Genomic DNA, 14,086 nt, shown 5'->3' on the forward strand with positions numbered 1-14,086 from the left:
TGAACCCCAGGAATCTGCATGTCAGGCAGAGAAATGCATCACTTCGCTACCGAGGAAACTCTGACTTAATTACATCTTTTCAATCGACGCGGAGATCGCAGTCGTCCTGATGATGCTCTGCTGTACATTAAGAGTTTAAGTGCTACAAACATTACTACAGGAATTGGCTTAATTGATTTAAATATGCGGACTGAAATTTATTTATTGAGAAATATATTAATTCTAAAATGATCAGACATCCAACCGTAGGCTGATCATCGTCTTCTGGTGGAGTTTTCTGCAGAATATCATGTACTTTCCAACATGTACAGGTTTCTCTGACACTCTCCTTGCTCCAGCTCTCAGCTGAATAATAGGATAGACTCAGCTGCCCAGCAGGGTTGGTTCACAGAGTAAGTTGCAGTAGCAACTTTACTCAGAGTAACAGCTCCTTGACTTTGTGAGACCAAAAACTCACGGGACACACATACTTACCCCTGGATTTACTCTAAGTCCTCTCTTACCCCGCTTTCTGAAACGGGCCCCATGAGAAACCCTTGGGGGAGAGGCCGCATTTTTGAGTCTGCCCATGTTTGATTCCACCCAAGAATTCATATTTCATTTTGCATACTTGCAGCAACAGGCCATTTTGTTCCAGTAGACATTTTAATATGTGAAATGTCTCAGCATCATTTGCTCTCAGCAAACTAGACAGACTATCTTTGATTTTGACGAGACTTGCAGTGAGACTAGCTATTGCTTCACTCTGGTCTTTCTTTAAGTTAACACTTAACACTGTGGAGAAAAGAAAAAAAAACATTACTACATTCATTCTTTAAAAAGTACAGTTCAAACCTTTTCTCTGTACAGCCTCCTCTGGGAAGGCTTTACTGATGGATTACAAAGCCTGGTGTCATCATGCGTCACTGCTCCTTACATCCATCTCTGCCCAGAATACATTGAATCATCCACTCTGTGCTGCAATGCATTTTTGTCATATCTTCCATCTGCTACTTCCATGAAAGCAGCCATTTTCTCAAAACATATCAAAAGAAGAGAAAATGTAATGGGTAACATGGTTTGGGGGGGAGGGGAGGGGGTCACCTGGTTTGTTGTTTATCCAAAGGCAAAAGATTCGAGGTGGCATTCATAAAAATCACAGAAATCTTCTTTGAAAGCTAGCTTTTGCAAGCCTATCATTAAACATGATTACGAAAGATCTATAGCTGTTGCTTCGCCTGACACACACTAAAGAGACCCCCTCACACAGACACAGAGATGAAAACACACAGGGGTGCAGGAATGAACATTTAGTCATGCACATCTTGCACAGGCAGTGACTGTACATGTCTGGCCTTGAGGATTCTCCAGTCATCATATCTCCTTTGCTCTTTATTTCAATATTTGTGAAATTCTGACGTCCAGGAGCATGTTTTACTCAAAGCTTTGTCTTGCAACTCAAAACGATTCCATCCCTTTTAAAATGACCCTCAGGAAAATGCCTCTCAGCAGGCAGAAAGTCTCATTTTATAAAATTAGTCATATCCTTTAATTACCCCAGCGCCTCAAGTACAAAATGAACAATTACTTGAGAGCATTGTTGCATTCACCAGTAAGTCTGCGTCTCTCTGAGGTTCGGAACCTTAATGTGTTTTTCAGGGTAATTCGCAGCAACTACATCTATGATTTGCTCCAGCCCTCAAAAAGACACTTTTTATTATTATCTGTCCCAGGTTATTGGAGGTAGCTCCAAAAACGTAAATACTGTAGAGTTTATTCCTCAGACACAACCAAGAGCTCCCTGAGAAGCATCGCAGGATGAGCAGAGAGATTACGGCTCAGTGGCTTCAGATTTTTTCCCTGCTGCTGATGATTGCCGGCGTACTCTTGAAAGCATCCTGCGGGAAGTGTGCAACTCACGGATATTACACGCAGACTTATTACCCTTGACAGAAGAAATGAGATGAAAAGAGGGAAATAATAGAAAGAGCTACCACCTTGGGGTGGAATAGCACACAGCCTGCAGGGAGGCTGGTTTTCCCTCTGATTGGACAAGATTGTGTAACTTCAGTTGTGGCCTTGTTGTGCATCGGTCACCCGTCACAAGATGTCCATCTTTGTGTGTGTGTGTGCTTGTGTGTCGTTGACTTGTTTAGTGTTGCATCTCTGTTTTCTTTTGACTTACTCACAGTTGCTTCCTTTTTTAGCTCTCGTCCTGATTTCGACATCACAGCCGAGCTGACCTGTCTTTATTAGATTTTAGATCCATTTAATTTCTTCGCTTTTCAGTGTTTGATATGTCATCTGTCATGACACAGAATATTCTGAAACATTTTGAGATCAGTGTGAAAGAGAAACAGAACATCAAGTAAACCCATTAGGTCAAAGTCAACCCAATATAAAAGCTAAATATGAGGAATTACTGATATTGCCTCATTTTGTGTAGTAATTTTGGGATTTGTTTCTAAATCTAAAATTTTGCCTTCTGGAGCTCAAAGGTTCAAATTGGCAAAACAGAGAATGGCGACCATGTGTTAAAATATTCTTTGATGTCCTCCTTATTCTTTCAGAAAAAAATTGTGATAGAGCTTTTTGTGATGTGGCCTCTATTTTACCTGCAATTCTCAGAAGTTTTTAGTTTACAACTCAGGTGACCGTGTCAGGCAAGGAGATGAAAAGTTAAAAAACACTTTGTACACAAACTCTACAGTTTGCAGGTCCCAAGAACACTGAGTTTTCCTGAAAGACAGTTTCTGAGAGCATTTCTTAAAATATTTCTTTCTGTTATCATAGAACAGAAAGAAACCTGGGTATTTAAAATTCGCAAAGGTTTTTATAGGTGAGCCATTGAGTAAGGATTGCTCCACTTTAAAGTCTTGTTTAGTTTTTTTGTCTTGGCTACAGTCATATCCAGCCTGCTATGACAGCACCATGTCACCAGGGTCTTTATATAAAACAAATAAACAGCTTCGCCTATGGGATCATGTTTCTTTACTAATCCAACCAGAGCCATTTCATTAGCATATTTAATTAAAGTGCAGCTTTGGTCATTAATCACAAATTTGTTTGTAAAAAGAGAGAATAACACAGGAGAGAGAACGCAACCTCTGGGGCATCCGGCGCTCACTGTGAGCAGATCAGAAATGTTTCCACCGCTACAGACAGTGTGTGGATGACGGGACAGAAAATCTCTGATCCAAAGAACCAGACCTTAGTTGACCAAACGTCCACTTTTCCCTGGACATGTCCACTTTTCACATTCTATCCAGGAAGCTTTCATTGATGAAAATGTCAAAGTTTTCAGCATATTCTTAAACTGACTGGTGTAATGCATGAAATATGACAGTTTTTCATTCATGTGGTAATTATTGTCTAGGTTGACTAGCTATGGAAGAGCAACTATTAGGGATGAACTTTTTTGCATCCTTTATCATGACACTACAACACTCCTCAAACACGACTGCATGTTGAACAGACAGAAATCGGTTTTGCTATTTTTCATAGGAAATCAGGGTTTTATAAATGAAAGGCCCTGCAGACTTGGTGAACCATTTTCTCATTAATCGCAAAAATAATCTGCTGATTGCTGTTTTTATGACATGTTCTAAATATCTCTCTAAACTGGAACTTTCAAGTTTGGAAAATTAACTGGAGTTTCGCCTGGAGTTAGATGCGGGTTCTACCACCAATAAGAAGTGGAAAATCCAATAATGTTGTTTTTATATTTGTGGTAATAACTGAAAAAATGTTTATCAGCTTACAAGTACAACAGATGAAATATCCCAACAGTTTTTCAGCTTCCAACAGGATCAGAAGTTGATTTGTTTCAAAGCTCAAACTATGAGCAACATTTTACATTTGTGAATCAGTTTATTTCTTAATCGATGAATAGTTTTATCTCTGTTCTTAAAGCTATGTTTTAACTATGTTTCATTCTACAATTATTAGAAATATTTAGTGTATATTTTTTTCTAAGTTATTGCCCAATTCTTTTACAGAAGTCATTCAAGTGTGTCTCCGCATCTTTTTATTGTTTTATTTATTTCAAATGCACTTTGGAGCATTTCCAGTAGCAATGGCTGCACATCACATTCATTCTGCCATATTGAATTTAAAGTGTCATAAGTGTCTCTTATGCTAGCTTAACTGTGCAGCATGCAACAAAAATAATGCAGTATAGTTCAATCATGGAGCACAAAATGGGAAATGAATGTGTGTAGACGGATGTAGGCGAAGAAAAAAAAGAAATAAACTTCTCTATTTTGAAGTTACTGCACTCTTCTGTGATGCAGCGATCTGCAGATCGGTTTGTGGTGTCTGGATGCTCAGATCTATTCTGATCAGTCACAAACAGTATTTGGTTGATTTGATTCAGTCTGATGAGCTCAGAGTTCCCTTGATCAGCTCTCATACTGTTTCAAGACGGCTGCTCACTCGACCTACTTCCTGCCAGCTGCAGACATTTACCGCCCCTCTGCTCACCTGCAGCCACTTCACTAATCAGCCCAGCAGAGTCCAGGTCTCCACTGGTCATAAATGAGACTCTGATTTGGTGCCCTGTGAATTTGTTTTCTGTCTCTGATTATATTTTTGTATTTATTTATTAAATTTTTGCCTGTGTTTGTACTTTTAAGTTTGTATATTCCTCCTCTTTGTGATCTTTATAAGCATTGAACCTTTTAAATCCAGGAGGATTTTTAAAATCATGATTATTAAAGGTTTGATGCTCTTTCACTGCATTCTTTAGGCAGATTCGCCAGTATTGTTTAAGAACCTTTCAGGAGGTCTTTGTATTTCTGTCGATTCGTGACATGATGAAATTTTGCAGGCTATTTTAGGCCTGCTTGTTAGGAACTTCAACAGAGCAATAGAGGAAATATTCAGTTTGTATTGAGCCGCACCAAACATCTCACTTGAAATAGACATGAAGTGACTGCAATTAAGACTTTTTAATAAGCAGTAATCACAACGTATCTGCTTCTCTGGACACTCACTTTTGTGTTGTAAGCAGCACAAAAGCGCTTACTTGTTTGCAGATTTTGACTGTGTGGGGCTGTGTCTGCACATGTGGGCGTGTGTTTGGGTGTGTGGCCTTGTTTATGATACATTGTAAGGACCATTTTTCTAACACATACTAAGGGGGAGTATGTCCTCTTTTAGGGGCCCAAAGCCCAGTCATCAGAAGAAGAAGTGCTGATTTTGAGTTAGAGTTTAGGACTAAGGTGTGACTTAAGTTTAGGTGATGAACAAGCCAGGCAAGCAGGCTACGACTTTGTTCGGTAGCCTGCTTGCTAATCAGTAGGTGGGGTCAAAACACTTCGTTTCTCTCTCTCGCTTTTTTGTAACGAGTAACTAAACCACACATTGAAAATGTATCGGAGTAAAAGTACGCAATTGAGTTCGGAAATATAGTGAAGTAAAAGTGAAAGTCATCAAACATTTTCATACTCCAGGAAAGTATGAAGTACTCCAAAATGTACTTAAGTAAAGTAGTGAAGTATTTTTACTTCGTTACTATACAACACTGTGCAGCAGTAATGATTAGGTTTAGGGTAAAGGTCAGGGTTAGGCTATAAAATGAATGAAAAATGAATGGAAGTCAGTGTGAAAACAGAAAGACATGCAATCTGTGTCTGTGTCTATAATTGGTTGTGCTTGATCTGGTGTTGGCATGCCTTCTTCATCTGTCTGGTCCTTAATTTGAGCAAACATATGCAAGTGTGCACATATTTTCTCACAGGGCTCATGTTCGTGGACTCCTTCTTTGAATCCTTACGGATAAAACAAGGCTAAACCATTAAAAGCTTGCGGCTACCTCAGACCAAACTGTGGTCACCTCAGGAACCCAAACTCAAGTCGTATCTCTTTAGAGTTACAGTGTGTAGGGGTTATTCCAGCTTTTCTTCAAGCTAGAAGAAAGCTTTTTTTGAAGAAACATAGGATTTCTTCTCCTCAAACATGTTTTTCCAACGCTTTAGCGCACAGTTGTAAGTAACTTTAAAGTGGATGGAAGGAGTTTTAACTCATTAAATCATGTCAAGGCGATGCTTCTTGTTTTCCAGAGTGCTATGTTTCCCTCTATGATCACTTGCTTGGTGTGCATATGGTAGCCATCTGGCCTGGCACAACAGCACTGGAGCCTGGAGTGGGTTGCACTGCTACGGTCCATGAACAGCAATAACATGATTAACTCCTTCGGCATCAAACGCATGCTCAACTCACATGCTTTCCACCTTGCGTAGAGTACTTTTTTTAAGATTAAGTAACTTTCAGTCTATTTTATTTTATCTCTATTTTCAGACTGATTCATATGTGGCGCTCAAGTCAGTTCTGAAATGTACCCAAAGATACGCTCTGGTGCACCTGCTCATGCAGTCTAATCATAGTTTGCCAAATCAAAATTCCTGCCCATGCATCTAATCTCTGCATGAAGCCAAAAGCCAGAGCGTCTGCAGAGTTCAACTATGTTTGGGGAAGTTCACTTCTCTGTGTGTCCAACTAAAATAGATTTAAATACAGGGTAGGAGCCACACTGAGGTCACGGTTTCTACTCTCCTGGTTTCGCCAACCCTTCAACAAGTCATCTAAACTGCAGTCATCTGTTCTTTGACAGACAGACCCAGAAGAAATAAGAGAAAGCTGCATTTAGGACCACTTAATGTTTTTTCATACAAGGTCACTGTATGATCTTCCCACTATGCTGAATTACAGCATTGTGGGAAGGAGCTGAGTGCGCCACAGTTTGATGCAGTTACTGATTGCTCTCACAGAACATTTCTTTTGTAAGTCGATGCAAATTGAAAGTGAGCAAAAAACAGATATTTTCTGTATTAGTGTCCAAAAACAAAAAAATACACAGAAAAGATTAGAAACATTTAAATGACAACATGTCCAACTTTGAGTGCAGCCAAAAAAAAAAAATTTTGTCTGTAAAAAATTAAGCTGGTAAAAATCCAAAGTGCATCAACTTTGAAAGGTGGATTAGAAAAAGTATTGTTACAAAATGCATTCATAAATTGAAAAATATAAAGCATAAATAGAAACTCATGTGAAAATTATGTTAATTTATGCAGGTTTATTATTTCTTATTTAATATTTCACTCTGATATGTATGCAATCATTTTATCGTTCACTCTGTACCATTCAGTGCATTTGGCATTAAGGATTAAATATGGATTCACTCCAAACCTAGTATTGGCCCATCCTGTAGATTCCTTGCCCACGCTTGCTTATTGCCAGCCTCAGTCTGTTCATAATATGCTGAGAAAGTTGCTGATAAAATGGTCAGTGATGAACAATTCATTTACCATTCAGATCGAATTTCTCACCTCCAGTTTGAAGTTATCAGCTTTGACATAATGATTATTTGTGTTTCCACGTTGAGCTTCCACCAGCAGCTTGCTAGTCTTAACTAGCTGCTTTTACTGTATCATAAAACTGTTTGATGGTGCATTAAATTAATTGAGAAGCAGCTACTGCCTCATAAGCTTCAATACAATCAATCATTTTCTCTTGCTTGTTCACATAAATCACTTACATTGTTTGAGAACTGAAGGTGACAGATAATAAAAGACAAAACTAAAATGAAAAACTAATATCTGTCATATTTATCTGAAAAAAAACTGTTAAACCCATGCAATTAAAAAAATGTAAGGTCCACTTTGCTTTAAAGTGATAGTGACTCATATTTAGGTAAATCCAGGTGGATACATATATATTTGTAAAATGTGTGTGTGAGTGTATGGTGTTCATGTTTCCCTCTGCAGCTACCTCTTCACAACTCCTTATAGATCTCGATCTATCTTTTAATTATTTGTTTAACCCGGCATCAACCAGATCAGTATTTTTTTCAACTCTCGATCCTTCCGGTAAATTGCATAAAAGCTTTTTTTTTTTTTTGCTGAATAGACTCCATCTTGTGAGCCAAAATGTTGAAAATCAGACACATTTGGTTGTTAAGACAGGCAGATAGCCCCCTCCGAAAAAAAAAAAAGAAAAAAGCACTACTAGCTTGAGAATGATAAAGGAGGGCAGTATTCAGCTTCTTCAATAACCTCCTCCTCAACTCTGTTGAAAATTTATGGCTTCTGTTTAAAAGCTGAGTTTGTCCCTGGAAACCAGCCAATTTAAATTAACCGTTTCTGCCAAGAATGATGCTTAAATATCCTTGCCAGAATAATTTTCGATGCTTGCTGATGCCTGCAGAAAGGGCAGTGTTTTTTCTGCAACCTTCTAAAGGACATCCACATATACAGACCCATGCAATAGTCCATCATCATTAGACTATGATGGAGTCGATTTATTTTAGGAACTCCAACACCAAGTGAAGCACTTTACATAGGTTAATTAGACGAAGACTGATGTTTTAACACGTTCATTTCTGTTAATCAGGAAGATTTCCTGCCAATACACCAATACAAAAACAATATTTAAAAACAGAAATATAGTCTTGATAACAAAAAGTATGTTTAACACCTGCTTAAAGGTTGTTATTTTAAAAAAATGCTTTTAATCTGACAAACAAGATTCATCAGGAAATATATTCTAATTTATTGAATATGATTAGACGTGTGGACAAGAATGCTGGTTTGCCCCATCTCAATGGTCACTGAAATAACCTGAAAAGGACAAAAGTAATACTAAATAAAAATTGTTTTGAAAATCAATCACTGGAAATCAGACATTGCTTTTGAAGCAGAATCATTTTAAAATTAAATTAATGAAACAGAGCTGGACAAAAATGATGGTACCTCTAGAAAAGATTTAAGAAAATTTAACTATAGAGAGTTTTGTCCTCCAATTAGAATCACATATACTCTATCTTCAAGCTTGTAATCTGTCGATCTGCCTGTTTGAAGGGTGACGGTGACATGGTGTGTACCACACTGAACATCAGCAGATGAAAGAAAGAGTTGTCAAGGAGTTTAGAAAGAAAATGATAGACAAGCTAATAGATGCTAACAGTAAAGGCTATTAGACTGTCTCTAAGCAGCCTGATGCTACTGTGGCTACAGTATACATATCATATTCTTCAGAAGTTTAAGGTCCACAGGACTGAAGCCAACCTCCCTGGCTGTGTCTCCAGGAGGAAAATTGATGACAAACTGAGGAGAAAGATAATACTGATGGTAACCAAGAACCCAGAAAATCTGGCCTGGAATTTGCCACAATACACATGGACAAGCCACAAATCTTCTGAGAGAATGTCCTTTGGACAGCTGAGACTAAACTGGAGCTTTTTGGCAAAGCACATCAGCTCTATGTTCATAAAAGTAGAAAAGAAGCAAACCAAGAAAGGAGCAGCGACCTTAATGGGAAACTTAGTTTTGTTCTGGGACTGCACCCAACTGGCACAGGGTGTCTTGAATGTGTTCAGAGTACAATGAAATCTCAAATCTGTTAAGACATTCTGGAGAGAAACCTGTTGCCTAGTGTCAAAAAGTTTGGTCTCAGCCCCCGGTCATGGTTCTGCTAAGAGGATAATGATCCAAAACACAAAGGTTGTACCCAGCAGAGCAGACCTCCAGAACAAACAGTTCCTCTTCAAAACAAATAGTGTCGGCAATGAGATTAGCTTAGACAGGATGCATTTATAAATAGAGGAGTGTGCATATTTGCTTGTAGAAAATATATCTTATTTTTAGTGAATTATTTGGAATATATGGATGTGCTCCAAAGTGGACGTTGATGGGAGTGAGCAACGTTCCCACCCTGACATGAACATTTTCTGGCTCTGCCACTGATTCTGATGGACGGAGCTGAAACATGCCATCTGGGGAAGGAACCCTTCAATCGTAAGACAGTCCAAACACCTGTAGACAGGTGCAGAAATCTCATTGACAGTTCCAGAAATTGTTTGATTGCGGTGATTGCCTCAAAAAGGCTCCACAACAAAATATTAAGTCACACATGCTATCATTTTTGACCAGGCCTGTTTAATTAGTTTATTTTTAATGATTCTGTTGAACCACAATTCAAAAGTAACATCTTATTTTCATCAGTTAGTTTTCAGTCATTTTTAATGTCTTATTATTTTTTGTCAGTATCGAGTTATTTCAGTGAGTATTGTGGGCTCTTGAGTCATTAACAGAAGCGTACCACCAATTTTATTCGCATGCAGAAATGGGATGTGTCAACATATTTGTGTGGAAATGTACAGTACAGACCAAAAGTTTGGACACACAGTTGTGTCCAAACTTTTGGTCTGTACTGTACTTTGAGCTGAATGTTACACCAATTCTTTTTAATATATTGATTTTGTTTGTAGTTTAATCAGACCAACTTAAAAATAATATTAAAATGCTAAATGAAGCCCAAAGTTGTAATAACACCAATTTCTATGGTCAGTGGATGGGAACGTCTATCTTTGTAAACTAAAAAGCCACATTAACCCTCAATTTCATATTTTATAAAGAAAATAACTTGGTAATTTGAACAGACAATGCATGTTTTATATGCAACTGTCCATTAAAGAATAAGACAAGTGCACGTTCAGTGACATCTTAATGGAAACTCCTGTGTACACATTACTTCTTCTCCAGCGACAGTCTGTTGCCTGAAGGGATCATCCAGTGTTTCTCCTTCAGTGATCCTGAATACTGTATCTGCCATATGGTTAACAGGGCAGGTCCACTTAAAGAGAATCAGGTGTTTAATCCTCACACACTATAAGAAGGAAAATTAATACCTGTCACTGGGTCACTATGACCGTAAAACCAACTGAGAGATCTGTGCCATTAAATTGTAGTGGAAAACCAGAGGACAATGCATTTCTTGGAAGATGTCCAGGTTCGTGGAACTAGGAGCAGGATACTCTCAGAGGCAGAGAGGGGGAGCACCATCAGCTCCTCCCTGAGGGCAGACTGAGCCTCGCATTAGGAGGCAGAGAGTCAGTGAGTCACCTTGCCTTAGTCCATCCTGATAGCAATCACCACTTCACTGTCAGCCGGGCCTCTTATTCCCACCAACCAAGGTTAAGGAGGTTGACAGTCGAGAGCTCGAGGGTAAAAGGAATATATCTGAAGATTTTTATTTAACTACAGGAAGTTTAACCAAGATTTTTTAAAGAAATTACACAAAGAAATACTAACGTATCACGTGTTGTAAATGCAACCAATTGCCATTAGTTTATGATTAATAGTGAAAAATAATTGGAACTTTACAAGATAAATGCAGACTGAGACAAGAATTTATTTTAAAATGCTTGACTTTTCCAGAGGTGAACTTTGCCTCACTTTTCTTCCCTATGTTGTTTGTGACCATTTGTCCATATTAAACGCCTCAAGGTCTCTCTGGGATCTGAACTACGACTGGTCCACTCACTGAAAATGTAACTTGTTGTTTCAAAGCTGTGTTTGGTTTCATTGTTCTGTTGAATTCATATTGGTCTCCTATATGCATCTAAAGCAAAGCACTGATGTATAAAGGAGTTTACGTTTAAGTCAATGACTGCAAGTTGCTGAAGTTCTGTAGTTGCTAAACCAGCTCAAATGTTCTTATATTCAGATTACATTGAAAATAAGTTCAACAAAAAAACAATATTGCTTCCAGAAGCAGCTGGATAGGCTCTAGTTTTTTCTCATTTAAACACAACTTTAACCCTCTATGGCATGACTTTTTATTTTTTGGGGGAAAAAATATTTTCCTGCATTCTTTGGGAGCTTGGTGGTCCCTAATTACATGTCAATCATAAAATCGGACTCTGACACCTCCTGGAACCAGATTTGGGTTTGTTGCCTCAGGGTAACATTGGTCTAGAACACCAAGATTTTCTACACTGATTATGAGAAATGAAATACAAATCAAACAAAAACTATATTCATGAAAAAACTTTTTTTTGGACAAAAATATGTCAAAAATCATGCCCCCCAAAAAATAAAATAAAGGAGCAATGTGAGGTACAGATATGTGGTTTGTTGCCTGAGGGCAACGCCATGCCATAGAGGGTTAACACAAATATGACGTTTTTCATTGTCTTGCTTCGCTGTAGACTCTGTCATTGATTAAAATGACAATAAAACTTAAAAGAATGAAGACAAAATGATTGCAGCCCAAAACACAGTCATCGTCCCTACTCTTAAATCTGCACATAACCCATTATACATATAAAAAATCTTTTGTTTTAACAGTGTGATTTTTTACATGATTGGCGACAAACAGTGTTTACAGAAAGCCGGGTTGATAAACGGCATTATGAGTCCAGGCGATAATTTCCACTGAATATGTGTTCCTGTTTTATTTGTTTTTAGTTAGATTTTAGACTGTGAGTCTCAACTTTTCTTTTTTGAAAAACAGTTTTATAAGCCTCTGTCCTTTCTCACAACCTGAATAAAGAAGGCTATGTTTGCCACAGGCAGCATTCCCATTATTTTAATAGCACATTATGAAAGTGGAGACAGTGAAACCCAAGCTGCTTTTCTCTCACTGATTACGAGGATAAACAAAGAGAGATTGGTTTTGCTGTTTCATGAGAGGAAACGCTACAAACACTAAAAAGAGCTCAGCAAGACAATCATGCAGGTGGCACAGCGATGACGTGAACGAAGTCATTTTGCTCAGATGGGACTGAAATGAAACTTTTTAACCCTATATGCAAATGTTGTGTGTGGCAGAAGATTTAGACTGCAATACACCCTGAAAACATTACCCTTATGGTAAAACACGGTAGTGACAGCATCATGTTGTTGGGATGCTTTTCTGGAGCTGTGACAGGGATTTTCAGATTTTACTGGAAGGTGGGTGGAGCTACATCCAGGACAATCCTGAAGAAATTTGATGTTGTATTTGCAGTGAAATGTGATTTCAGAAGTGATTGAATCAAGGGGCATTAGAGCACAAAATCACACCAGACTTATCAGATTTACATGTGTTTAGAAAACCCTGAGCACACTTGCGGATCACTGTAGCAGATTCCTGGGGCAATATTTACATTTTTCCTGACGGCTTGAACTGATGTAATACTCAGTCTATTCCTTTTGCGCCCTCAGGTGTGCTCAGCCTTCCTGAGGGCCTGACTCTTCACAAGGAGCAGCAACAGCAGAGAGCGGCGAAGTGCGGGGAAGGAAACTCCTTCAGTCATTCTGAGCTGCGCTCCATCGAACAATGCTTACTGGCCACAAGGGTGGGCAGCATCTCTGAACTCAGTAAGTCTGAGATTTATTTGTGGACTTGTTGTGAGATATAGAGGATGACTGGGTATGGCATAAAAACTCTAACTTTAGAGAAAGTGGTTGCAATCACGCTTCTTTTTTTTTTTTAGTCTAACAATTTCCAAGTGGAGTAAATTACACAAACCTTCCCTGACATCAGAATGAAACTTTGGAAATAATGCTGCAAATAAAATAATCTAGAGAAAGAAGCAGAAGCAGTGTTTAAAGTCCACTGGTTTTCCAACTACAATTGGTTTCACTCTGAGTCTGATTTCCCAATGATTTCCGAAGCAAACTGAATGCAAGACAACCCTTTCTTTAATGGTCGCGGCACCATCTGTGTGGAATCATCGTTAACTTTGTGATTGACTAAAACAACCAGCTGCAACCTGAGTCTTGGTAAAGCTGCCAAGTCCAAAGCCTGTCTTGTAAGAATGGGTTCTGAAGCTCTCAGGTAACTGCAAATGTTCTTGGTTTTTATCCAGTTTAAACCTCCACATTTGGACAGATTGGTCTGCAGGTAAGAGCAAAGCAGGCATGAACAGGAAGAATGTGCAAATTTCACTTAGAAGTTGATCTTGTTCTCATGGTTCATGATCCATAACTCATGACCAGAGATGATTAGTAAACTCACACAAACTGACCTTGGTGGGAGCAGTTTGGCAGCAAATAAAGTAAAAATATATTGTTTTTTGCTCCCTTGAAAACAATAGATTCTATTATATTTAGAGGACCATAAATTTTGTCTTAAAAATTACATATCCACATTATCTACCCTGCCAGTTTTATATTAAAATGACTATTTGGAAGGGATGACAAACTACCATGCAATTATTTTTCTAATAAAGGCTAAATAGTGTCTTCTATCATAGTGGCCTAATCCCAGCCTGTTTTAATGGATGGGAATTAGAGTGAGTTGCATTGGCAGTGACAGCCATTATAATGAATCATAGGCATTC

At 38.4% G+C, this 14,086-nt stretch overlaps 1 protein-coding gene across 2 annotated transcripts in view; it reads left to right on the top strand.

Annotated features, from left to right (window-relative positions):
• The window catches only part of LOC116734409 (ankyrin repeat and BTB/POZ domain-containing protein BTBD11-B-like), an 80,960-nt gene that overhangs the window by 42,866 nt on the left and 24,008 nt on the right, over positions 1-14,086 (top strand). For both annotated transcript variants that reach the window (XM_032585792.1, XM_032585785.1), the window contains exon 2: positions 12,966-13,121. In XM_032585792.1, coding sequence (XP_032441683.1) covers positions 12,966-13,121 — 156 coding nt within the window. The remainder of the gene's footprint in view (positions 1-12,965; positions 13,122-14,086) is intronic.

Source organism: Xiphophorus hellerii, chromosome 2, assembly GCF_003331165.1.
Source record: "Xiphophorus hellerii strain 12219 chromosome 2, Xiphophorus_hellerii-4.1, whole genome shotgun sequence".
NCBI classification, from domain to species: domain Eukaryota; kingdom Metazoa; phylum Chordata; class Actinopteri; order Cyprinodontiformes; family Poeciliidae; genus Xiphophorus; species Xiphophorus hellerii.